Source organism: Hemicordylus capensis, chromosome 5, assembly GCF_027244095.1.
Source record: "Hemicordylus capensis ecotype Gifberg chromosome 5, rHemCap1.1.pri, whole genome shotgun sequence".
Lineage (NCBI taxonomy): Eukaryota > Metazoa > Chordata > Lepidosauria > Squamata > Cordylidae > Hemicordylus > Hemicordylus capensis.
The window spans coordinates 149,323,653-149,348,436 of record NC_069661.1 but is presented as its reverse complement, the minus strand read 5'-3'; the positions used below and the strand labels follow the sequence as shown (position 1 = coordinate 149,348,436).

The window sequence follows — 24,784 nt, the reverse complement described above, 5'->3', positions numbered from 1 at the left end:
TGGTTAGGAATCAGCTGTAAATCAGAGGCACTCTTACCCCTGGACTTCTGGGCCAAAGTCCAGAGCCTCCACAACCCTTGGCCCCCACCAAATCCTCTTTAGTCTGTCCTGGGTGATGTGGTTGCTGCTGGCCCGCACTGTGCCGGCCGTGTGATTATGACCTGTTCCGGATACTTTAGAGACAAGATGGTGAGGGGGAGTAAGGAAAGAAATATGTGGGATAGGAATATGTTGAGTTGCCTGTTGCAATGTTTCTGCTAATGCATATTTGCATAAATAAACCTGCTTTATATTATTACATTCTTGTGAGCTCAGTTGCTGTTTGTGCCCCCAAGAACCCACGTGTTAAAAATACTGCAGTATGTATGTGTGTAGGGGGATAATGCTTAACTTCACTTGCAGGGGAGAGGGGCTTCCAAAGACCTTTAGGTCTAGGCTCCAGAATTACCTAGGTTCACCTCTCTCTCTGATACAGATCTTAAGAATTTGGCAAGTGGCTTCTGCGAGAATACCTATAACCTCCCCATGCACAAAATCAAAACATTGTGATGTGATCTAGCATATGAAGTCAGGGTCGCCTTTTGCTTTCTTCTTCTCCAAAACAGGCAGCCGGGTTTGTTTGTTTTTTAAATGTATTTCTTCCCTTCCCCTACCCAACCGCACTGGTAAGTCCCAGAGTTCTATTTATCAAGCATGGGGAAGATCTTATCCACTACTAGGGAATAATTTAGGGGTGGGAAAAGGAAGTTTCTCCGGAGGTAGGAAGAGAAGAGAAGAGAGGGAAGGAGGGACCGGCGGACTGAGTGACGAGAAACTACACCAATCGTATCGTGGTTATAGGAGACGCCAATGGCGGGGAAGCATGTTCGGGCGGGGCAGATCAACACGTTGAAGGCAGCGGATGTACTGCTCCTGCGCTGGAGAACGGGGCGGGGCGGCTCGTCGGCTTCCCCCGTTCGGTGCTGGCGGCGGCTGCTGCGTTGGAGAGGGAGGGGCAGGCGGACGGGCGGGCAGGCAGGCGGCTCGAAGGGGAGGAGAATGGAGCGGGCGGCCGAGCAGCGCTGAGCGGTAGCGGGGAAGTTGTTGTGTGCTGTGGGGGAGCTGTGTGCGGGGGGAGCTGAAGGAAGAGGGCCAGGGCGGCGGCGGCGGCAAGAAAGCCGGTTTGCGGGGAGGCTCCTCAGGCTGGGTCTCTCCCGCTCCACAGAGGGGAGGAGGGAGTGGAAGGGAAGGGAGGCAGCGGCAGAGGAGGATGGAGCAAGAGGAGATCTTGAGGAAATTCATCCAGCGAGTCCAGGCCATGAAGGACACTGACCACAATGGGGAGGACAACTTCGCCACCGACTTCATGGTATGCCTTGGTTTGGGGCTCTGTGTGTCCGTCTGTGCCCGGGGTGGGGGAGAATGGATTCTGCCCTTATTTGGGGGAAAGCTCTGAGCGGAAATTGGCGAGCGGGGTCCTTGACGGGCGCCGCTATTGAACCCGCTCAGTATCTCCATCCTGCTGGAACGAAGGTGCCCGCCTCTCCCCCCCCCCCCCCGGCTGCGTGTGAAGGAAGTGGAGCGGGGGGGTAGTGAAAGGAAGGGCTGCATCCTTTTCCCTTTCCTTTCACAAATGCTTCTAATCTGAATGTCTCCCTCGGCTTTTCTGTGGGTGTGTACATGTTTTATTGAGTGGTGTCCTTTGCATGAAAGATGATATTGTCATTGTGTGTGAGATTTTATTTCTCCTCTCCAGAAATAAAAATTAAAAAGCCTAAATGCTCTGGTTCCGTAAGAATTCAGGGCATCAGCAACTAAGCATGGTGTGTCTGTTCTTTTCTCTCTCCTTTCTCCTCTGCTTTCTGTCTTCCCCCCACTATTTGGGTAAAAATTTAGCCTAGGTATGTAGAAAAGATATGTTGTCGGTTTATTATTTTTGTGTTTGAATTGATATGTTATGGCTACTAAGATACTGCATTTTTTTCAGTTGCTATCTTTGTTACCCATCATAGTTTCTATCCCAGTCACCTGCTGCAAATCTCTTCTAGGTTTTTTTAGGTGGGGTGGTGGTCAACACGAGCCCCAACACCACTTCTTATCTTTCTTTCTTCCTTGATAATTGTTAGCTCGTTTCTTCATTTTTTTTAATCCAACCACATTGCTTGCTTAGACATCCCTTGTAGACTTTTCTCTTTATGTGTACAGGCTATCGGCTTTAACCATATTTATCCAAATGTTTCATTACAGCTCCATGTTTTTGAAGGAGAGCGTTTTTGCATTCCATACTTCAGGCCTCGCTGATGAATAACAACAGTTTTGATAGTAATGTACATTGCTATAAAGTGCTTGCTATAGAAGAAAGGCTTTAGATAGCAGAGAAGGGCATTGGGGTTAACCAGCTGGAAAATAATGTGCTCCTTGAGTCCATATTGCCCTACAGGGCAAGCCTTCCTTCTGTTTAAGAGCTTGGCACACAGAAATTCTGATGCAAGTGTCTAATCGAGGATTGTCTGAAATACAGGGAGGAGGCTATAGGATATTGCAAAAGAACAAGGGGATGTTGAAAGTTGTTTCAGGTCTGAGGCATGGAAGAGGAAGTGGACTTTAGGAAGTGGTTTCCTCATCCTGGATGGGGAGGTATGGGAAAGAGGAATGGGTCTCTTGGCTGAAAGGATTGTATTGTTCATGAAATAAATGGAAAGGGATGCTAAAAGAGATGGAATCTTTCTTGTTTAGCTTCCCTTGGCTACCCTGATGTACATTCTTCAAGGCTCCCTAAAGCTTGGGAGGATTTTTTTTTAAAGCTGAGAATGTGAAATCAGGTTCAGCTATTAGTGTCTGTGGTGTTGTTAAACATGAAAACTGCAGTTCTTGTTTTTAACTATTGTTCTTTGGCCTTATAGAAGAAATAGATATTGGAAATGGCAACTGATTCATAATGCTACTCTACTGTTCTACAAAAACTTGCTAGAATACAGAGGAATTTATCTGTGTTCTATCTTGCTGCGCTCACTATAATTCTCATGATCTTGGGAAAGGGTTCTTAGCCTGTTGTTAGTACTACTTCTGTCATACTGCAATAAGGAATGAAAGTTCTAAAAATAGTAGGTAGCAAGAGAGAAGAGAGTTGGTGTTGTGGTAGCAAGCATAACTTGTCCCCTTAGCTAAGCAGGGTCTGCCCTGGTTGCATATGAAAGGGTGACTAGAAGTGCGAGCACTGTAAGATATTCCCCTTAAGGGATGGAACTGCTCTGGGAAGAGCAAGTTCCAAGTTCTTTCCTTGGCATCTCCATAGGTCCATCTCCTGAGAGAGATTCCTGCCTGCAGCCTTGGAGAAGCCACTGCCAGTCTATGTAGACAATACTGAACGAGATGGACCTATGGTCTGACTCAGTATATGGCAGCTTCCTGTGTTCCAATTTGCCAATGCCTTGCTTGTACCTGATATTTGTTTTATTGGTATTGATATTTGTTTTGCTAAAGCTACTGCAATATAACACTCTTGCTTAAAATGGTCAGTGAATACTGTATATGTTGAAATCAAGACTGTTCATCTAAGTGAATTGCCACTCCATGTAAAATGACACCTTTATACTACACCATCTAATATATCAAAGCTTTTGGATTTTTAGGTGTGAAAATGAGATTAAGGAAATGGTTGGATTGTCTTTACGCTGTATAGGGTTCTTTGACCAAATGGAATAGTCTTTAGTTCTGATTGTCCTTGATGTGCCTGCTGCCTCTCACACTGTTGAAACTGTAACTGAATAACTTTTCCCAAGGGCTTGTGAGATGTGCTCTTCTGACCTCTTCTGTTCTCCCTTTAGGCTTTTCCATCACCTTGGTTACTCCCTGTCAGAGTCTCTTAGGTATAATTTCTTGGTCCCCTATTTCTTCTTTAGGAAACATAGGAAACTGTCATATACTGAGTCAGACCATTGGTCTATCAGTATCAGCTCAGTATTGTCTTCACAAACTGTCAGCAGCTTTTCCAAGGTTGCAGGCAGGAATCTCTCTCAGCCCTATCTTGGAGATGCCAGGGAGGGAACTTGAAACCTTCTGCTCTTCCCAGAGCAGCTTCATCCCCTGAGGGGAATATCTTGCAGTGCTCACACATCAAGTCTCCCATTCAGATGCAACCAGGGCAGACCCTGCTTAGCTATGGGGACAAGTCATGAAAAAAAGAGCCCCTGGTGGCGCAGTGGTAAAACTGCCGCCCTGTAACCAGAAGGTTGCAAGTTCGATCCTGACCAAGGGGCTCAAGGTTGACTCAGCCTTCCATCCTTCCGAGGTCGGTAAAATGAGTACCCAGAATGTTGGGGGGCAATATGCTAAATCATTGTAAACTGCTTAGAGAGCTTCCAGCTATAGAGCGGTATATAAATGTAAGTGCTATTGCTATTACTACCACAAGACCAGCTCTCCTCTCCATACTCACATAGAGATTCTCATAATTGCCAGAGCATCTGCCAGATATCAAGGTGACTTTCCAGCATCTCAATCTATGTAGCCAATATCTTGCCAATATCTTTCCAAGGATGTCACACTTCATTTGAAGTTGACCATGGTAAACGTGGCACTCCTAAGCCACAGATTTCCAGCCAAATCTTCCCATTACTGCAGTCTTGGCACAGCTGGAGATGCTGTCTCTGCTCTAATCTGAGACATGCCATACTGATGATATCTCTGACTTGGTAGCATTTTCTTTCCCCACTGTGTCATGCTGCTTCTGTTTTCCTCTCAATATCTCCAAAATCAGCCCATCCCTCTTTGTACTCCCTGCTCAAACGATTGTTCATGCTTTTGTTTATATAATTGCACACATGTCCTTGTTATACTGCTGTGGTTGGTTCTCAACCACCTCTCTGCAGCTTGTCTTTTTCTGTGGGTATCCTCAAGTCTGGATTGGCTCCAGATTTTTTATTGTCCTAAGTGAATTTTTATGCTCTTTTTGTTTTAGATCAAGAACATAACAATAGCACATGGAGTGATCAAGGGTTGGCTGGTTTACTATTTTATCATCTTCATTTTTAAAGTTTCTCGACTTCTCTTAGCTTTGCATCTATGACTATGCCTGGGCAACTGATGGATATCAGAAGCTTTCTGATCTTGTTGTCTGGAATGCAGGGGATATCAGTCCAGCCAATGAGCTGTTATGCTGCCCTTGCACCACCTCCAAAAATGTTGACAGTGATTTTTTCCAAGACACTTACACAGCTGAGCTGAGTGCCTTGGGAAACCTGGTACCCTAGCTGTTTCCTAATTTGCTTCTGCTTGGGTTGGCTCTGGTTCCCCCTTTAGCTTCACATCAAATTGACTTAGATATATTTCTTCTTATTCTTTTAATTTCCTATATACTGCTTGGTGCAAGTTGATCTATTGTCTGCTGTCTTTTTCTCATTCCTATTTTAGTGGGCATTTTCACATGTGTATGTGATCATGCATGCAGAGAATGTAGGTTTTAATAACAAGATTGAAGCAAAGCTATTTAAAGCTCTCAGTTTTCTACGTGCTGCTCCCTCTGCCTCCTTGGGGTACTTCATAAGTCTGTACTCAGGATTCACAAACCTATAGGTATCTTGTCCTGGTCTGTGGTCTGGTGAATCAGTTCAGCCGGACCTCAAACCAGTCTGGTGATTTGAGGCACCGCTGTGGGGGTGGGCCGTGAGTGGCATCTTTAAAAGGAAAGCCGCAAGTCCTTGCCGGTGCGATCGCCACTCCAGGCAGCTTCCTGCTGCTGCAGCGCTGCTCTTAGCAGCTTGCACGTGATGATGGTGCAGCTCTGTTGCTCACCTGGCCACTCTAGAGCCGCATCACTGCTGTGTGTGGGCTGCTGGGTGGAGCGCCACAGCAGCAGGAAGCTGCCTGGAGCAGTGATCATGCTGGTAAGGATCTGCGGTTTTACTTTTAAAGCTGCTGCTCACCCCCACCCACCCCATGCACCAGTTCTATGTTTGGTCAAACTGGTTCACCAGACTGTGGACCGGTCTGAATTCAGACTGTAGCTCGAGCTGCGGTCCTTCCACACCCCTAGTGTGATCAGTGTAATTCATGATGGTATGAAATTTCATAGATAACAGACAGCTCCCTGCTTCCTAGGATATCACAATCTAAAATGCAGTGGGAAAACCAAGGGTCACACACAAGGTTAAGGAGAGAGTAACATGGACAAATGCTGTTATATAACCAAGTTAACGCTTGGTTAACATTGGGGATATGGATTAAGAGGAGAAGGCCACACAAGATAAGGCAGGTTCCTTCTACCTGTCTCCTCCAGCAGCACCTAGTACTTAAGTGCAATATGTAACTGTTTTTCTCTTTGCTTTGTATTTGTATTTGGTTGTGGGTTGGATAGTAACTGGGAATGGGAGGGTGGGTATACCACAGAATCATTAAGCTGATGTATAATTTGATAAAATAACCACTTAGAAGAAAATGGGGAAACATAAATTTGAAGCAGGAATTTGAAGTAATGGAGAGGAGTGGCACCACTTATTGGAGTACTGTGTATAGGTGGCAGGCAGAGAGAAAGAGCAGAGTTGTTTTAGGGAGCAGGGGGACTTTGGGCAGAGGGTGGTAGAGTTGGAGGCAAGAAGGTCATAGTTCAGTGTATAATTAGACACAAGTGTCCAATGTCTGGATGGTGTAAGGCAGTGGATATCTTAGACGTAAGGACAAGGAGGTTGTGCTGGATACAGCACAACTGATGGGAAGCCAGAGAATGCATCGGTGGTGGTTGTGGTAAGAGCAACGCAAGGAGTTGGAGGCAAGCATGTTAATATTGCAGTGGTGAACAAGGACTTGGAGAGGCAAAAGGAAGAGGTGAGATTAGTCAGTAAAGGTTGAAGGAGGATCACAAGTGGATTTATCTGGGAAGATAGTGGCAGGCTCTGAATGCAGGAGGAAAGGAGTCTGAAGAGCAGGATACAGCAGTGAAATAATGGAGAGAAAGGAATAATAATGAGCAAGTTGAAATCAAGGGGGCAAGTAGAGGCTCTAGATCAAGATGGCAGAGAGCGATTTCAGCAAGAGGTACTAAGGAAGGAAAGTCAGGACTATGGAGATAGGATGGGTGAGGGAGGTAGCTTTAATTTATCAGTGTAAGAAAGTGAGGTCAGAAAAGCAGACTTTAGTAGAACAGCAAGGCTAGAGAAAAATCTCTGGGGATTGTTGGAATGGGGGTGGAATCAGGTGGTGTAATAACATTACTTGGCCAGCTGAAAAGGAAAAGATGCATTTAAAATGAGCCAAGTTGGCCAGGTCTTTTGATTTCCTTGAAAGGCACTCTGCAACCTGGGAATGTGAATGGAGTGAGTAAGCCAGGGCTACAGACCAGAGAACAGCTTGGTGGCTCAGTGGTATTGAGAATAGGGATAAGACTAAACTGGAAATTGCAGTCTCTTGATGAATGGACTGAAGCGAAAGGCAAGATAGACTGCAGGTCACAGAAGGAGCAAGATACAGAATACAGTGGGGAGAGAAAGTAGTGTAATCTTGAAATTGTTAGGTCATGGTTGAAGAGGGGTAATTCTACAGAAAAAGGTCCAGTGTGGATACAAGAGGACAGTAGAAACTCATGGAATGATGATAGATTGAGCTGAAACTAGCAGAATTTAGCTAGAGGAATGCTGCCATGGCCATCAAGGGGGAGTGTTCAAGAACATACCCTCAATTGGGAGGTGGCGGCAGCTACAGTATTTCAGCGAGGGCAATTGTAGTGTCCTGCTTCAGAAAAGGCCAACAGTGGGGGGCATATCCCAGTGATGACATTCAGTTGGGAAGGAGCAAATGAATAAGTGATTGTGCAGTGTGACTCTTGAGAGCTGGAGCAAATGCGGATAAGACTGGGGAAATGAGCAAATGTGTGCTATAATGCTGGAAACAAGCACCACAGGAATAGTATTTGGGCTATTTGTGTTATGATGTGCTGCCCACCCAATTAAGTGCTTAGTCCAAATGGACACCAAATATTTTTCAGCAGTAGGATTTGTGTTTTACATAGCTCTAGCAACCTAATCAGCCTAAGCCTGAGGCAGCTTAATGAAAAAGTGAATGACTGTTTCTCACAGCTCTCTGTTAAAGTTAAAGTAAAATCTAATAATAGAAAAGTCTATTCTTGATCGGGGAAGACTGCCACAAACATTTTTCCCACATCACTTTTAATAGATAAAATTGTGTTTGGTTGTTTTTTTTTCTTGTTTAACCAAAGTGGAAGTGCTCCCTTGAGTTTCAAAAACAGCATGTAATGACATGTTTGCATGTTCTAAAAGAGCAAGAGTCCTGCTAGGCGCATGGAGTCTTCTGGGTTATTGCCATGACACACAGAAGTTCCGTGAGCTATGTGTTGATCATACACTGCCCACCTTGGTACAGTTTTCATGTTTGACTCATTGTTATGCTCTAATAAAAACGTGTGAAATAGTGCATGAACCAGGTCCACAGATTTTGGCCGTTTGTACCATCTTGGGGAATGATTGCTCATAGTGACTTTTGGCAATGTCTACCCCCCAAGAGAGGGAAAATAGGTGATAGCATTGTTGTTGCACATTCTGCAAAAAGCAGTGCTTCTTATCCTGTAAAAATTGTAGTCATCTTTGCACAGAGGAAAGCCTACCCTAACAGGGTAGCAATGAATACATTGTTGCACATGGAGCAATATTTGGAGGACTTTCCTGCCAAATGTCACTTCCATTCCTCTGACATTGATAAAATCTTATAGTCGTTTTTGTGTCTTAAAAGCTTTTAAAACACCATTGTGTCTGCTATAGTCCAGTTGGTCGGGACAATAAGAGATCCAGCATAGCATAGTGGTTAGAGTGTTGGACTAGGACTGGGAAGACCTGAGTCCGAATCTACCACACAGGGTTGTTGTGAGGATAAAAACAACAATGCACATTGCTCTGAGCTGCTCAGAGGAAGAGTGGGATATAAGTGTTAAAAAAATAAAATAAAAAATTAAAAGCACAGTATGCTGAACACATTGTAATGCTTCCACCTATTTTCCATCTCTAGGGGTATAGTAGAATCACAGTGGGCATTCATGCTCCCAGATGGTACTAACCACCTCAGCTGGCTTGTATATTGAAATGAAATCTGTGAAATTCTGTACAGTTGGGCTGAGTTTAACTTGTGTTGGTGAAAACAATTGGGGTTAACCACATTTATTGTAGCACATTATTCTTAATATAAAATGCTAGATAATTATTCTGTCTTTCAACAAACTTGTATAACAAAAGGAATGATGAAATAGATAGAGGTTAAGAAATCACACACCACCAGGCAGTTTCTCTTTCGTTGCAGTGGCAAAGTTTCAGCCAGTTCAGATAACCTGCTGTCAAGATTGGCATTTGGATCCCTGTGCAAGAGATCTTGGAAGCTTTTAGAAGGGCTGAAACATTCCCTTCTGCCTCATTTTCCAGTTACAGGCTTCTTTCTCCACTGTGAGGACCTTGCAAGACCATGGGAGGTGGTGACAAGGTGGCAGGGGACAATGAGGTACACACAGTGAGGGGCACACAAGGCAGTGCATTTTGCGTTTATGAGTGCATATGTGGTTGTGGCAAGACTTGAGGGCACATGAGGTGGCAGTAGGTGATGACACTTGTGCTGGCACACAAGGTGGTGACAGACTTGAACATCAATATGAATATGATGAATACTTACATACCGCTTTTCAAAAAAAGTTTCCAAAGCAATTTACATAGATAGCTAAATAAATAAATTAAATGGCTTACAATCCTAAAAAAGAAACATAAGATAGACACGAACCAGTGTTCCTTCTAAGACATGTGTGTGTGCACATGGTCACATGTGTACTATGTCTGCTTAGTTAATTTTAGATCCCGCTCAAGTTCAGTCAGAAAAGTCCCATTCTGAATGCATGTGCTCACACACTGCCTTAATCCTGCCGCCCAGAACAAAACTCATTCTGTACACAGATGAAGAAAATTAAAGAACACTGGCACCAAGAGCCACTGGAAGGATGCTGTGCTGGGGAAGGATAGGGCCAGTTGCTTTCCCTTGCTAAATAAAGAGAATCACCACTTTAAAAAGGATTGATCAATCAGTTTATTACAATTCATAGACCAGAAGGGGAAAAAAAAAGAAAAGCCATGGTTATAGCATCATAAATGGCTGCCTTTGAATATGGAGGCTGTATAGTGGTGTTTCATGACCTTTGTGAGTACTATAATGCTGTGACACTATTCTGCAGGGCAAATCAGATTTTCCTTGTTTAAAAGCCTGGAAACACGGTAATCCAAAGCTTTTTGGGTTAAGATGCTTTAAAATTTCACTTGTGTTATAAAAAGGGTAGAAACTGTACATTAAGGTATTCATCTTGGCTTCCATGCTATATATGCTGTAAGGTCATATATTATGCTGGCTTTGGAAATGAAACTCCATGTATCCATACTTTGCCATGTGCTTTCAGTTGGAAACTGGACTGGGGAAAGATCCATCCGGGCAGAAATTCAACAGCTCAGCTTCCCTAGTCACTCGCTAGACATGCCCCTGATGAATTTTTGTCGTCTGCATCTCTACAAGGCTCAGTGCTTCTCCTAAATGTGAAGTACTGTAGTAACTGTTTGGCCAGAAATTCACAATTCCTGATATACTGATAAGAGTGTACTGCAGATTTATCCAAATAAAGTGGTAAGTGAATATACCATCAATACTTTACAATGCAGTTGAGTTGGAAAGTTGTTCACAGAGATACTGATTCCTTAAACTTCAGCCCAAACTGGTAACAGCCGTGGAAGAATTATAGATAGCAGGATCAAATGTTTGATTCTTCCCAAGCATTAAAGTGGATCAGACTTGAAAAGTGTTATATGACTAGCATGTCTACAAACAGAAAAGATTGCAAAGACATTAAATACCATTTTCTGTCTGATCTGTGGAACTAATTACACAGTAAACGATTATAAGAACAGCCCTGCTGGATCAGGCCCAAGGCCCATCTAGTCCAGCATCCTGTTTCACACAGTGGCCCACCAGATGCCACTGGAAGCCTACAGGCAGGAGTTGAAGGCATGCCTTCTCTCCTGCTGTTACTCCCCTGCAACTGCTACTCAGAGGCATCCTGCCTTTGAGGCTGGAGGTGGCCTATAGCTCTCAGACTAGTAGCCATTGATAGACCTCTACTCCATGAAGTTATCCAAACTCCTCTTAAAGCCATCCAGGTTGTTGGCTCTCACCACATCTTGTGGCAGAGAATTCTACAAGTTGATTATGCGTTGTGTGAAAAAGTACTTCCGTTTGCTAATCCTAAATTTAATGGCAATCAATTTCATGGGATGACCCCTGGTCCTAGTGTTATGTGAGAGGGAGAAGAATTTCTCTCTATCCACTTTCTCCACACCGTGCATGATTTTATAGACCTCTATCATGTCTCCCCGCAGTCATCTTTCTTCTAAACTAAATAGCCCCAGGTGTTGTAGCCTTGCCTCATAAGAAAGGTGCTCTAGGCCCCTGATCATCTTGGTTGCCCTCTTCTGCACCGTTCCCAGTTCTACAGTATCATCCCTAAGATACAGTGACCAGAACTGTAAGCAATACTCCAAATGTGGCTGTACCATAGATTTGTATTAGGGATGTGCATGAACCGGTTCGGAGGCCATGTTGGAGGCCTCCGAACCGGTTTGGAACCGGACCGGTCCAGCGGTCTAGCACTGAGGGGGGGGTCTACCTTTAAGGGCAGGGGGTAGCACTTACCCCTCCCGCCACTCTTCCCCCTCCAGCTCTGCAATTTAGGTCGAAGTTTTTGGGGCGGCAGCGTTCCTCCCTGCCGTCCCTGCCCCCGTCATTGCCCGGATGTCTCAGTAATATGATCACGCATGTGTACGTTGCAGCGCGCGCGCCTGCCTGCCGCCACTGTGCGCGCGCCGCCTACGTTACACGCACGCTGCGTGTGATGTAAGCGGTGTGTGCGCGCACAGCGGCGACAGGTGTGCGCATGCTGTGACGCGCACATGCGTGATCATATTACTGAGACGTCCGGGCAATGACGGGGGCAGGGACGGCAGGGAGGAACGCTGCCGCCCCAAAAACTTCAACCTAAATTGCAGCGCCGGAGGGAGAAGAGCGGCGGGAGGGGTAAGTTCTACCCCCCGCCCTTAAAGGTAGACCCCCCCTCAGTGCCGGACCGCGCCACGTGGTTCCGTGCACACCACTAATTTGTATAAGGGCATTATAATACTAGCATGCTTACTTTCAATCCCCTTCCTAATGATCCCTAGTGTGGAAGTTGCTTTTTCCGCTGCTGCTGTGCACTGAGTTGACACATTCAATGAGCTGTTGACTACGACCCCCAAGATTTATCTCCTGGTCAGTCACTGACAGCTCAGATCCCATAAGCGTACTTGTGAAGTTGGGTTTTTTTTTTTGCCCTAGTATGCATCACTTTATACTTGCTCACACTGAACCACTCTTGCCATTCTGTTGCCCACTCCCCCAGTTTGTAGAGATCCTTTTGGAGCTCCTCACAATCAATTTTGGATTTCACTACCCTAAATATTTTAGTTTCATCTGCAAAATTGTCTGCTGGTTACCTGAACTTCTAGATCATTTATGAACAAGTTAAAGAGCATTGGTCCCAGTACAGATCTCTGGGGAACCTCACTTTTTCCCTCCATTGTGAAAACTGTCCATTTATTCCTACCTTCTGTTTCCTGTCCTTCAACCAGTTACTAATCCACACATGAACCTGTCCCCTTATCCTATGACTGCTAAGTTTACTCAAGAGCTTATGGTGGGGAACTTTGTCAAAAGCTTTTTGGAAGTCCAAATATACTATGTCAACTGGATCACCTTTATCCACATGCCCGTTGGTAACTCCAAAAGCTTAGCGAGGCAAGACTTGCTCTTGCCATTCTGGTTCTCCTTCAGCAAGGCCTGTTCTATATATTTAACAATTTTGTTCTTAACTATTCTTTCCATCTATTTACCTGGCAACCGGCCTGTAATTTCCCAGATTCCCCTCTGGATGGATCCCTTTTGGAAATCTGAATTCGATTAACTCCTTTCTAGTTCTCTGGTACAGAGCCTGACTGTAGAGACAAGTTGCATATTTTTGCTAGGAAATCAGAATTTCACATTTGAGTTCCTTCAGAACTCTTGTGTGGATGCCATATGGCCCTGGCAATTTGTTAATTTTTGGTTTCTCAAGACAGTGTAGAACATCCTCTCTTGTCATCTCAAATTGGCCCAGTTCTTCAGCCTCCAAGCCTGAGAAGCTCAGTTTCGGAGAGAGTATGTGGTCACTGTTCTCAGCTGTGAAGACAGACACAAAGAACTCATTCAGTTTCTCTGCAGTCTCCTTATCCTCAATAATCCCTTTCTCACCCTCATCATCTAAGGGTCCGACACCTCTCTGGCATGTTTTCTGCTGCTGATACATTTAAAGACGTTTTTGTTGTTCCCCTTGACACTTCAAGTGATATGTTCCTCAAACTCTTTTTGTATCCCTTATTGACTCATTGCATTTCTTTTTGCCAGAGTGTACATTCCTTTCTATTCATTTGGGCAGGCCTTCCCTTTTCTGAATGAAGTCTTCTTCCCTTTTTATAGCTTCTCTGACACTACTTGTTAGTCATGCTGGCGTCCTTTTTGGTATACATTCTGAGTCCCTATTATTGTGATTTTAAATAGGTTCCATGCTTTCTGAAGTGATTTGACCCTCCTGACTTTCCCTTTCAGTTTCCTTTTTACCAGTTGCCTCATTTTTGAGAAGCTTCCTCTTCCGAAGTCCAAACGCATTAGTGTTGGACTTCCTTGGTAATGCTGCACTCACATATAAGCTGAATTGGATCATATTATGGCCACGGTTTCCCAATGGTTCCACAACTCTTACATCTCGCAACAGATCCTGGGCACCACTCAGGATTAAGTCCAAGGACTCTCTGGTTGGTTCCGTAACTAACTGTTCAAAGGCACAGTCATTTAGCACATCTAGAAATTTTGTAGTTCAAAACCAGCTGGAGGGTCGACGTTGAGCAGCCCTGCTTTATATCAATGCCAGAAACCTCCAAATGAAGACGGGAGAGCTGGAGTGCTTCATCACTAATGAAAAAATAGATATAGTGGACGTAATGGAAACCTGTGGAATGGTGAGAACCAGTGCGACACTTATTCCTGGATACAAACTCTACAGAAAGGACAGTGGGTGGGGTGGGAGGGAAGTGGATCGGGACGGAGTAGCACTAGAAAATTTATAGAAAATTCTAGAAATTTGGCCTCTTTTTTCACAACCTGAATGTAAATGTACCCAGTCTATGTGTGGGTAATTGAAGTAGCCCATTATTATTCATTCATTCATTCATTCATTCATTCATTCATTCATTGAATTAATATACTGCCCAACATCAAAATCTCTAGGCGGTACACAGAATTAAAACATAATATAAAATATAAAACATTTAAAATTCATAAAAAGGTAAAATACACATTAAAATTTAAAAATTAAAAATTATTACTGCTCTGTCTCTCTTATTTGCTTCTCCAGCTTCAGGTCACTCTCAGTGTTTTGATCCGGAGGGCGATAGCACGTCCCTAATAACATTTGCTTTCAGTCCTTGTATTGTCACCCATAACTATTCCGTGGAGGATTCTGGTCCTCCTAGGTTTTCTAGTTTGTTGGATTCCATCCCTTTTTTAATATACTGTGCTACTCCATCCCCAATCCTCCCCCCCCAATGTCCCTTCTGTAGAGTTTGTATCCAGGAATAAGTGTCACACTGGTTCTCACCATTCTACCGGGTTTCCATTATGTCCACTATATCTATTTTTTCATTAGTGATGAAGCACTCCAGCTCTCCCATCTTCATTTGGAGGCTTCTGGCATTGGTATAATGCAGGGCTGCTCAATGTCGACCCTTCAGCTGTTTTTGAACTACAACTCCCATAATCCCCAACCACAGTGGCCCATAGCCAGGGATTATGGGAATTGTAGGGCAACATCTGCAGGAGGGCCAAAGTTGAGCAGCCTAGGTATTAAAGACACCTATATGCAGATTCTCTTACCTGGCATTGGCATGTACTGTCTCCTCTTATCATTTGAGTTTTTTGACCAGCTGTCATGTGTTTCCTTCTGATCTACCTTTGATTCTACTCTGTTCCATTCTGGTTTATCTGAAACATTTGCACCCTCACACCTTAAGGGATTTTGCTTGCTGGACCAGGTACCACCCAGTTCTTGTCGGCAATCCCCCCCTTGTGTCATTTTAAAATCTGCTCTGTGACCTTTTTGATTTTAAGTGCCAGCAGTGTGGTTCCATCTTGGTTCAAGTGGAACCCATTCGTTTTGTAGAGGCTTCACTTGGCCCCAAAATGTATCCCAGTGCCTAACAAATCTAAACCCCTCCTCCCGGCACCACCAGCTCATCCATGCATTGAGACCCCTCAGCTGATCCTGTGCATGGAACAGGTAGCACTTCAGAGAATGCTACCCTGGGAGTCCTGGAATTCAGTATGGAATTTAGCAGCCTAACTGGCTTCCAGTACCTCCCAACTGCATTTTCCAACATAGTTGGTGCTGATGTGCACCATGGCAGCTGATTCCTCCTTAGCACTGACTAAAAGCCTATCTAGACATTGTGTGATGTCTGCAACCTTCGCACCAGGTAGGCAAGTCACTGTGTGGTCTACACGCGGGTCAAAGACCCATCTCTCTGTGGCCCTAATGATCAAGTCACCTACTACTAGGAGACCCCACCCCCTAGAGGAGTTTCCTCTGTGCGAGAGGATCTGGATGCATCGCCCAAGGAAGGGTTCCCTGTTAAGGGAGTGTTTCCCTCTTCCTCAGACTGATGTCATCCTTCCCTGAGACCTTCATTCTCCATGGCAGCAGAGCAGCTGTCAACCTGGGAGTGGGATGCCTCTATCACATCCCTGAGGGTCTCATCTATATACCTCTCTGCCTTCCTGAGCTTCTGTGGGTCAGCCACCTTGGCTTCAAGGGAACAAACTTATTCCCCAAGAGCCAGGAGCTCCTTGTACCAATCACACACCCAGGACTTCGGCCCCTTAGGCAGATAGTCATAAATCCAACACTCAGTGTAATACACTGTGAAGCACTCCCTCTCCTGCTGGCATTCTACCTTCATAACTGGTTTGATTGGATATAGGGCTTGTTCACTTGAAACTAGGTATTGGGTGCAGTTGTCAGCTAATTAAAGGTTTTTCCTGGTTATGGGGAGGGCATCCGTGAATGATGGGTCGTCAATCACTGCATGCTCCGAGACAGGGCCAATGAAAAACGAGCAACACATCTACTCCCTGGTATCTGCCCCCTGTCACCCAGTTCTGGTCCTGTCTTCGCTCCGGGACAGATCTATTGCTGACTCCTATCTGGTCCCTCCTTTAGCTATTTTTTTCTCTGTGTGCAAGGGGGGGAAAGGAGTTGCCTCCTTTTGTGCCGGTCTTGTGAGTTTTTACCTGTGTCTGCTTGTGGTTGTGTTCCTTAGTGTTTGTCTTCGTTTGGATTCGTATTTCCCCTGTTGTGTTTTGGCGCTTATAATGGAATTAGCTCACATGGGAGACATGTTAAAGGGCTCTTTATCGGAGGGTCCTCTGTCTGATACTCCCAGAGATATCCCTAATGTTCCTTCGGGAGCAGGGGACGGCGGAAATCATTTCAATGATTCTGAACTCTCAAAACCGATTGAGGTAGAGAGAAATGGTGCCGGGCAACCACGAGCGGTATTGACTAAGCCCTTAAAGGCACTTAAGAAATCTAAGCACCTTAAAGACGCTGATGGCGCTAAGAGGAAGAAGAAGGCAAAAAAGGGCGACTCCAAAAAAGCTCCTCTCAGTGTAAGGCTTCAGATACGAGCCGTTAGGAGCCAGCAGCGGGAGAAGGCGACCTCTCTCATTCCCGCCGAAACTGCGCCCGCCATTTTAACCGCTCCTTTACCTACCGTTTTGCCCGGGCAGTCTGCCTTATTGACTGAAATGGCGGCTACTGAAACGGCCGTTGAGGGAGGAAAAAACCGAGCAGATGTGAGCGTCTCTCCGGCAAAAGCCTCCGGCGATCCCCGGAATGCCGCTATGGGCACAGGCGGGGAGTTCAAGGCAGCCTTATCGGGAAATGACGGGGCGGGGGGAATTTCCCTACCCGCTGTCGGCCCTAACGGAGAGCCTTTGTCATCTAAGGAGCTCTCCTGGTTAAGCTCATTCATAGAGCGACATTGCAGGGCAGTGGTTTCCCCCCTCTTGGAGCAGGCAGGCGCGCCCCAGCAGACAGGCGCTTCTCAGGGGCTTACCGGGCATTCGATCACTTTGGCTCCTCCTGCCTCGCAACGTAAGGGCCGTCGGCCGTCCTTTTCGTCTTCCCCTGGGTCCAGCCCGGTCAGGCAAGCTATCCCGGTGGGGGAACGGGTCTGGCTGGCCAGAGAATTAAGAAAACGCAGGCAACAAGGTCCCTTTGACCTGTCTTCATCTGAGGAGGAGGACATTCGGGGGCAGGCTGTCAGTTTAACCAAACGCTCACGCCTGGATGCAAACACTGCGCGAGTACAGCGCAAGGGCACAGAGATCATCCCTAATCCAGAGGCCAGGGGAGTGACCCAGCCAACAGGGCAGGCAGATATCTCCCTATCGTGCCCACAGGCTGCCCAGCATTTTCCAGACGCGACAGGCTCGGGTTCGAGTTCAGCCACCTCTGACAAGGAAGAGGGTGAACTCTCAGACGAACAGACGCCCACGGACAAACCCTCTACAACTAGGTTATTTGCTATGACTGAGTTTGAAGTGCTTCTGGCCAAAGCCAAGAGGGCTATTAAGGACGTATCTAAGGAAACGTCCCCTAACCCTACGCCTGGGTTGGATCAGGAGGTTTTTCCATCCACGTCCTCCTGTCAGGCCACGGTCCCCTTCCCTGCTTTATTTAAGGAAGTAATGTTGGCAGAATGGGGGGTGCCAGTGGCCTCTAAACCCGCTCTCTATTTTCCTAAAAAGCTGTACAATTTACCATCTGATGTTATGTCTCTGTTGGCAGTTCCTGTCGTCGATGCCCCAGTGGCTCAACTGGTGACTGGCGCTTTGGTTAACAAGGAGGGCGAGGAGTTCCTCAGGTCTCCGGAAGAAAAGAAAACGGATCATCTCCTGAAGAAAAGTCATGAGGCCTCGGCGACCGTTATTAGAGCGGCAGCCACTAACTCTGTGTTCGCAAGGGCCACCATATTGTGGACCAAGGAATTGGCCAAACTTGTTCCCCCTGAAAATAAAAAACTCAGACAGGGTCTGAACAAGATTGCCAGGGCATCTGCCCTTATGGCTGACTCTAGTCTGGACTGCTTGCAGCATGCGTCCAGATCAATGGCTGCTAGTGTGGCGGTTAGAAGGGGGCTATGGCTGCGACATTGGAGAGTCGATTCTAAGTCAAAATCCACATTGGCGGCTACTCCTTTCCGTGGGGCAAAATTGTTCGGGGAAGCGTTGGAGCCGGTTCTAGTAGAGACGCGTGACAAGAAAAAGGCGATGCCTGTGGGGCGTGGGGATGTTAGGAGATCCTTTCGGACGGGCTCGGGTTTTCAGTATTCCTTTCGCCCCTACAGATCCTTCAACCGCCCTGGTTCAGCCGGAGTCCGAGACGGCTTCAGAGACAGAGAGTTCCGGGGATCTCAGTACAGACACCCTTGGCGCCAATCCTGGAATACCAAAACCAGAGGATCAGGCCGTAAGACGGGGTTCTATGGAACTTCTCAGGAACACCGGAACCGTAAGCAATGACTCCTTACCGGTCGGAGGCAGGTTGCTGGCCTTCGCACATGTATGGAGGAACACCACTTCAGATCAGTGGGTGTTAAATACAGTTTCCCAGGGTTATGTCATAGACTTTCTTTCTTTTCCCCCCGACTCCTTTTTCCAAACACCAGTATCCAAGAATCCCCAAAAGCGATTACTTATGTCAGAGGCCATCAGCCATTTGCTGAAGATCCAGGCCATAGAACCTGTTCCGGCGTCCCAAGGGTCAGATGGTGTGTTTTCACTTCTCTTCCTCGTCCCAAAAAAGGACGATTCCTGGAGGGCGATTCTGGACCTAAAAAGGCTGAATCGGTACGTGCGAAGGCGGCATTTCCGCATGGAGTCTTTCCGCACCATCAAGTCGGCCATACAGCCAGGGGATTGGCTTGCCTCCCTGGATCTGTCAGAAGCATACCTGCACGTACCGATTCACCCGTCCTCTCGTCGTTTTCTGAGATTTGCATACGGTCACCAGCTGTTCCAGTACAGGGCCCTTCCGTTTGGCCTGTCGTCGGCGCCAAGGGTTTTTACAAAACTGATGGTGTCAGTCATCGCTCACCTCAGGGTACGAGGTGTACACGCATACCCGTATCTCGACGACATTCTGATTCGTTCAGCTTCACACATTCAAGCAACAAGGGACGTGCACCTTTCGGTTCAGGTCCTGCAGGACCATGGGTTTGTGCTCAATGTCAGCAAGAGCCATCTTTTTCCCTCCCAAAGACTGGTACACCTAGGGGCTCTCTTCGATACAAGGAAGGCGTTGGTCAGGCTTCCGGCAGAGAGGAGGGAAAAAATTCATCAGGCTCTTTCTCCCTGTCTGCATTCATCAAGAGTTGCCTTGATGCACTTGGCTCGCATTCTGGGTTTAATGATCGCCTGCCTGGAATGCGTGCCGTGGGCGAGGTGGCATTCCAGGCCTCTACAGTGGCTGATTCTCCCATATCAGGAAGCCATTATAGAAAGGAAGAACAGGTGGGTAAAGCTCCCTCACAAGGTTCGGGACTCCTTCAACTGGTGGACTTCTGCGGCCCTGCAACGGGGTCTTCAGTTGGACACGCCGGAAAGGGTCATAGTGACAACAGATGCCAGTCTCACCGGTTGGGGGGCTCATTGCAGCTCTCACCAGGCTCAGGGCAGGTGGACAGCAGACGACCTGAAGCACAATATCAACTGGCTGGAGTTGAAGGCAGTCCGTCTGGCGTTCTGGCAGTTCCGGTACCTTCTGGAGGACCGACACGTCCTTGTGCGGACCGACAATATTACCACCAAGGCGCACATAAATCATCAAGGCGGTACTCGGTCCAGGTCTCTCATGAGGGAGACGAATCGCCTGTTCCTTTGGGTGGAAAAACACCTCAGATCAGTGCAAGCGGAGCATCTTTCAGGGGTCCTAAACTGCCAAGCGGACTGGCTGAGCCGGCAGTTCCTGGATCCTTCGGAATGGTCCCTCCATCAGGATGTATTCGAGACGTTAACGCAAAAATGGGGCCAGCCGGTAGCAGACATGTTTGCCTCTCCCCAAAACGCAAAGGTCCCGAGATTTTATTCAAGACACCTCTGCCGCCAAGCAGAACAAGTGGACGCCCTGGTCTCCAGGTGGCCAAAAGGGCTTCTGTACGCCTTTCCCCCCATGACGATCCTGGGGGCAGTAATCAGGAAACTGATAGTCGAAAAGGCAGAGGTAGTCCTGATAGCCCCTTTCTGGCCGAGGAGACCATGGTTTTCCGACCTACTGTCTCTATCCACCCAAAAACCGTGGCCTCTCCCGCTGAGGCAGGACCTGTTAAACCAGGGTCCCAATTATCACCCAGACCCGGATTGGCTCTGCCTCCACGCCTGGAGGTTGAGCGCCAGAGGCTGATTGAAAAGGGCTACTCCATCCGAGTCCAGGACATCATTCTGGCAGCTCGTCGTCCCTCCACGACAAAGATCTACCAGATGACGTGGTCGGTTTTCTGCTCCTGGGCGCGTAGGTCTGGAGTTGAGCCTTTAAAAGCAGGTGTCCGGGACGTATTGGGTTTCCTACAGGCGGGAGTAGAACAGGGTCTCCGTCCAGGTACTCTGCGCCGCCAAATCTCCGCATTAGCTTCCGTGCTAAACATTTCTTGGGGCGAATCCTCCCAGCTACATCCGGACATTCGCAGGTTTCTGAGGGGGGCGGTCAACCTCTTTCCCCCGCCAATCCACAGGTTTCCCACCTGGGATTTAAATAAGGTTCTTAGGGCACTAACAAGAGCCCCTTTCGAGCCATTGCGCTCAATATCTTTAAAACTTCTGTCTTTCAAGACTTTGTTCTTAGTCGCTATTACATCCACCAGGCGAGTCTCAGAGCTCGCAGCCCTTTCAATTAGAGATGAGCTTTGCATTTTTCAGAAGGAAGCAGTAGTTTTAAGACTAGATCCTACCTTCTTACCGAAGGTGAATTCCATTTTTCATCGCAGTCAAGACATAGTGTTACCGTCCTTTTGTCCGAGGCCAACACATCCTAAGGAAAAGGCCTGGCACACCTTGGATGTGCGGAGGGCCCTCAGGGTCTATATTAAAAGGACACGGGACTTTAGAAAGTCAGATTCCCTTTTTGTCTCCTTCCTGCCTTCCACCTTGGGCTCCAGGGCTTCTAAGGAATGCTTGGGACGCTGGCTGAGAGGTGCTATCGCATTGGCGTATGAGTCCTTGCAGTTGCCGGCCCCTCGGAACGTCACAGCACACTCTACCAGGAGTGCGGCTACTTCAGCAGCATTTTCCGCCAGGGTGCCCCTGGATCAAATTTGTAAGGCGGCCACCTGGTCGTCGGAATCTCCATTTGTCAAACATTATAAAATTCCGTCCTTTTATGAGCCCCAGGCAGCGGCTGCCCGTACAATTTTACAAAGGGTTGTTTGATCATCCGCTTCCCACCCTCTCTGAGCTGAGCTTGGGTATGTCCCATCATTCACGGATGCCCTCCCCATAACCAGGAAAAAGAAACATTGGTAGACTTACCGTGAAGGGTTCTTTTTCTGGTATGGGGAGGGCATCCGGCCCACCCGCGGATGCGGAAGGGAGGTTCATGGGGTGGTGGAGCAACTCCTAGGGCGCTAGAAGATGGTATCCCTTTATTACTCCGACTTTTCCCTTCTATTCTCATCTGCGGCTATACACCTCTGTCTTTATCTATCTTCATTTCCATTTTCTGGGGTCCAGGTTCCGGTTAAAAGTTTAGGTTTTAATACGTTCTCCTAGTGAGTTGAAAAATAAATAAATGAATAAATCTAAGGAGTCAGCATACCGTGGTTTTTACTCCCTACGCTCCGAATGACCAGAACTGGGTGACAGGGGGCAGATACCAGGGAGTAGATGTGTTGCTCGTTTTTCATTGGCCCTGTCTCGGAGCATGCAGTGATTGACGACCCATCATTCACGGATGCCCTCCCCATACCAGAAAAAGAACCCTTCACGGTAAGTCTACCAATGTTTCTTTTAAGCTCTCTTCCAAGAAAGGTGTAGAAATTGGGTAGTACTTGCCTTCTCCTTGTGATCAAGGGGAGCAACTCCACAATATGTGTTATCTTTGCCTGGCCATCCTCTCTGCTAGGACTTCTTGAATTTCTACTCTTGTGCTCAGGATGGATTGGTGTCTTGATGCTGCTGCTTTCATGATGTCAGCACCTTGGATGTGCCATTCACTGCCCAGCATCTTGAGCTAGAATACCACTTAAATGATACAGCTGTTACTATTATGAACATAACTGCAATTAGTATTATTGACTTGAAGTTACAAGGAAAGAATTGTGGTAGGAAGGAATTACTCAAGTGAATCAATCAACTGCAAAGGACCTCCTTTCTTGACTGAATTCGTAGTCTTGCTGACTTTGACTTGGCATAAACCTTTTGGACTGAGACAAATCTGTTTCCTGAAGCTCATTGTTTCAGCCTCGTTTAAGTTCAGCCTGAACTCTGTATTGATTTTTTTCTCCAACTGGACACTTTAATTATCACTAGGCTTATGCTCATGTTGGTCAAAGGCAACAAGCACGTGTATCAGACTGTCTGGTTCTATATTAAAAGTCAGTGTGAAGTCTTCCTCCCCATGCCAGATTTAGGCCATCTGAAAACCTGTCATTAAAAAAGCCACCTAATGGTGCAGCGGGGAAATGTCTTGACTAGCAAGCTAGAGGTTGCCAGTTCAAATCCCCGCTGGTATGTTTCCCAGTCTATGGGAAACACTTATATTGGGTAGTAGCGATATAGGAAGATGCTGAAAGGCATTATCTCATACTGAGTGGGAGATGGCAATAGTAAACCTCTCCTGTATTTTACCAAAGAAAACCATGTGGCTCTGTGGTCGCCAGGAGCCGATACTAATTCGACGGCACAACTTTACCTTGACCACAAGATCACCTCTCCTCCCATGAATGCATAGCACAAATTGGTTGCAAATTTTGGACAAAATTACTGATGTACTGTGACAGACTTTTCTAGGAGGAGTGCTATTTTTGATTTGGTGATGTTTCAAAGCAGTGGTTCCAAATTTATTAAGGTTTTCCTGCCCCATTAAAAACTAAGGGAAGCAAGTGCTGGCATAGCCATGCAGAGCATAACTGTTTGGATGATGAAGCTGATACTTCTTGCCACTAGTCTGACATCAGCAATGGAAGCCAGTCATTGGATTCTGTTGCAAGTGGAAGATCTCTTGAGTGATGGAAGGTGAGCTCGCAGGGAAGTGGGGGAGGGGGAGACATATTGGGAAAGCTAAGTGGATAGATAGAGCAGAATGGGCAAGAAGAAGTGCGAAGGATTATTCTTGAGTAAGCCTGACCATGCCTGTAGCATCCTTTCTTCCCTTCCCAATCCTTTCTTCTCTGTCAGGCAGAGAGTGACTCTCCCACAGGGCTTCAGAACTACCTTGTAACACAAGCACACATGCAACATAAATGAAGAAATGCCCCAAAACAGGTACAAATGCTTGTAAGGTCTGAGAAAATATTTTAGAAGTCTTCATTTTGAAAATTTTCCATCTTTTGCCTTGGGTGGAAAAAACAGTGAGGACTGTTTTTCTGGGCCTTCACATCCGTAGTCTGGGTTCAAATTCCCACTAATCTGTGAAGTTTACTGACCCAATTTATAGGGGTGGGGAGGGGAGAAACCTTTCATGACTGCTGAGTTTGGAGCAATGACTGAATAAAAAGGTCAAACAAATGTAAAACTAAGACAGGTGAAATAGTCTTTAGCTGTTGCAGACTTGTTAGGTTAAAGCAATATCCATTCTGGCAGCTGATTTTAAAGGAGAACAGAGATAAAAACAGCATTTAGTAGACATCCAATTGTATGTACATGTTTGAAGTCTCTTGTAGGTGGCTGCATTCAACACCATGCAATTGAATGATTTCCCAAGATTTGTTCTTCTGAATGGCGACACTGCCTTTGAAAACATCAGGTCCTCTGTAGAAAGCAGTACAAATAAGTTATTGTTTCCAATCTGGTTATTTCTCCAGATTCTTGAGCACTTAATCCAAAGGGGTGTGTGTGTGTGTGTTAGTTAAGTGAGAGAATGAATGACAATTTCAACATTCAGGTCTGTCATGCAGGAAACCTTTTTCTTGGAGTTATGTAGTATGCTTGGCATGACTTTACAAACACTAGCATGGGCAGGGTGGGGGGCGGCGACGACTATCCAGTTCATGAACTGTTGTCCTATCCTCTTTTCCACATTGATTTTTACTTGCAGTAACTTTCCTTTCTTCTCTCTTGGATGTATGCAGTTGAACCCAGAGTTCACAAAGCTGGTCAGTTGCCTGCAGTCAAATAATCAAAGAAATCAAGAATGCAGCTGTGTAGCAGGAGCTGATCTTTTAAAACTTTTATTATGGTGGTGTTTGTTACTAAGGGCAGAAGTGAGGGTTGTTTGCACCCTACTTTTGCAGCAGTAATGGGAATATTCCTAGCAGAATAGGAAAGCTTTTTCTACTGGCTACTTGGGGTGTGTGTGTATACATTTATTTAAAAGTATGATCTACCTTTCTACTAATATTGGTACCCAAGGTGGCTTATAAAGTCTTAGAAAACTTGTAAAGGTATG

The 24,784-nt window shown here is 46.3% G+C and overlaps 1 protein-coding gene across 5 annotated transcripts in view; it reads left to right on the top strand.

Moving 5' to 3' along the window:
* The first annotated feature begins 861 nt into the window (after positions 1-861).
* Positions 862-24,784, top strand: part of PTPN12 (protein tyrosine phosphatase non-receptor type 12) — a 103,672-nt gene continuing 79,749 nt past the window's right edge. Inside the window, exon 1 of one of the 5 annotated variants that reach the window (XM_053256440.1) lies at positions 862-1,348. In XM_053256440.1, coding sequence (XP_053112415.1) covers positions 1,250-1,348 — 99 coding nt within the window. In that variant the 5' untranslated portion in view covers positions 862-1,249. Of the gene's footprint in view, positions 1,349-14,854; positions 18,698-24,784 lie in introns of those variants that run through there. The other 4 variants (XR_008308662.1, XR_008308663.1, XM_053256439.1 and 1 more) reach the window with 4 other exon arrangements.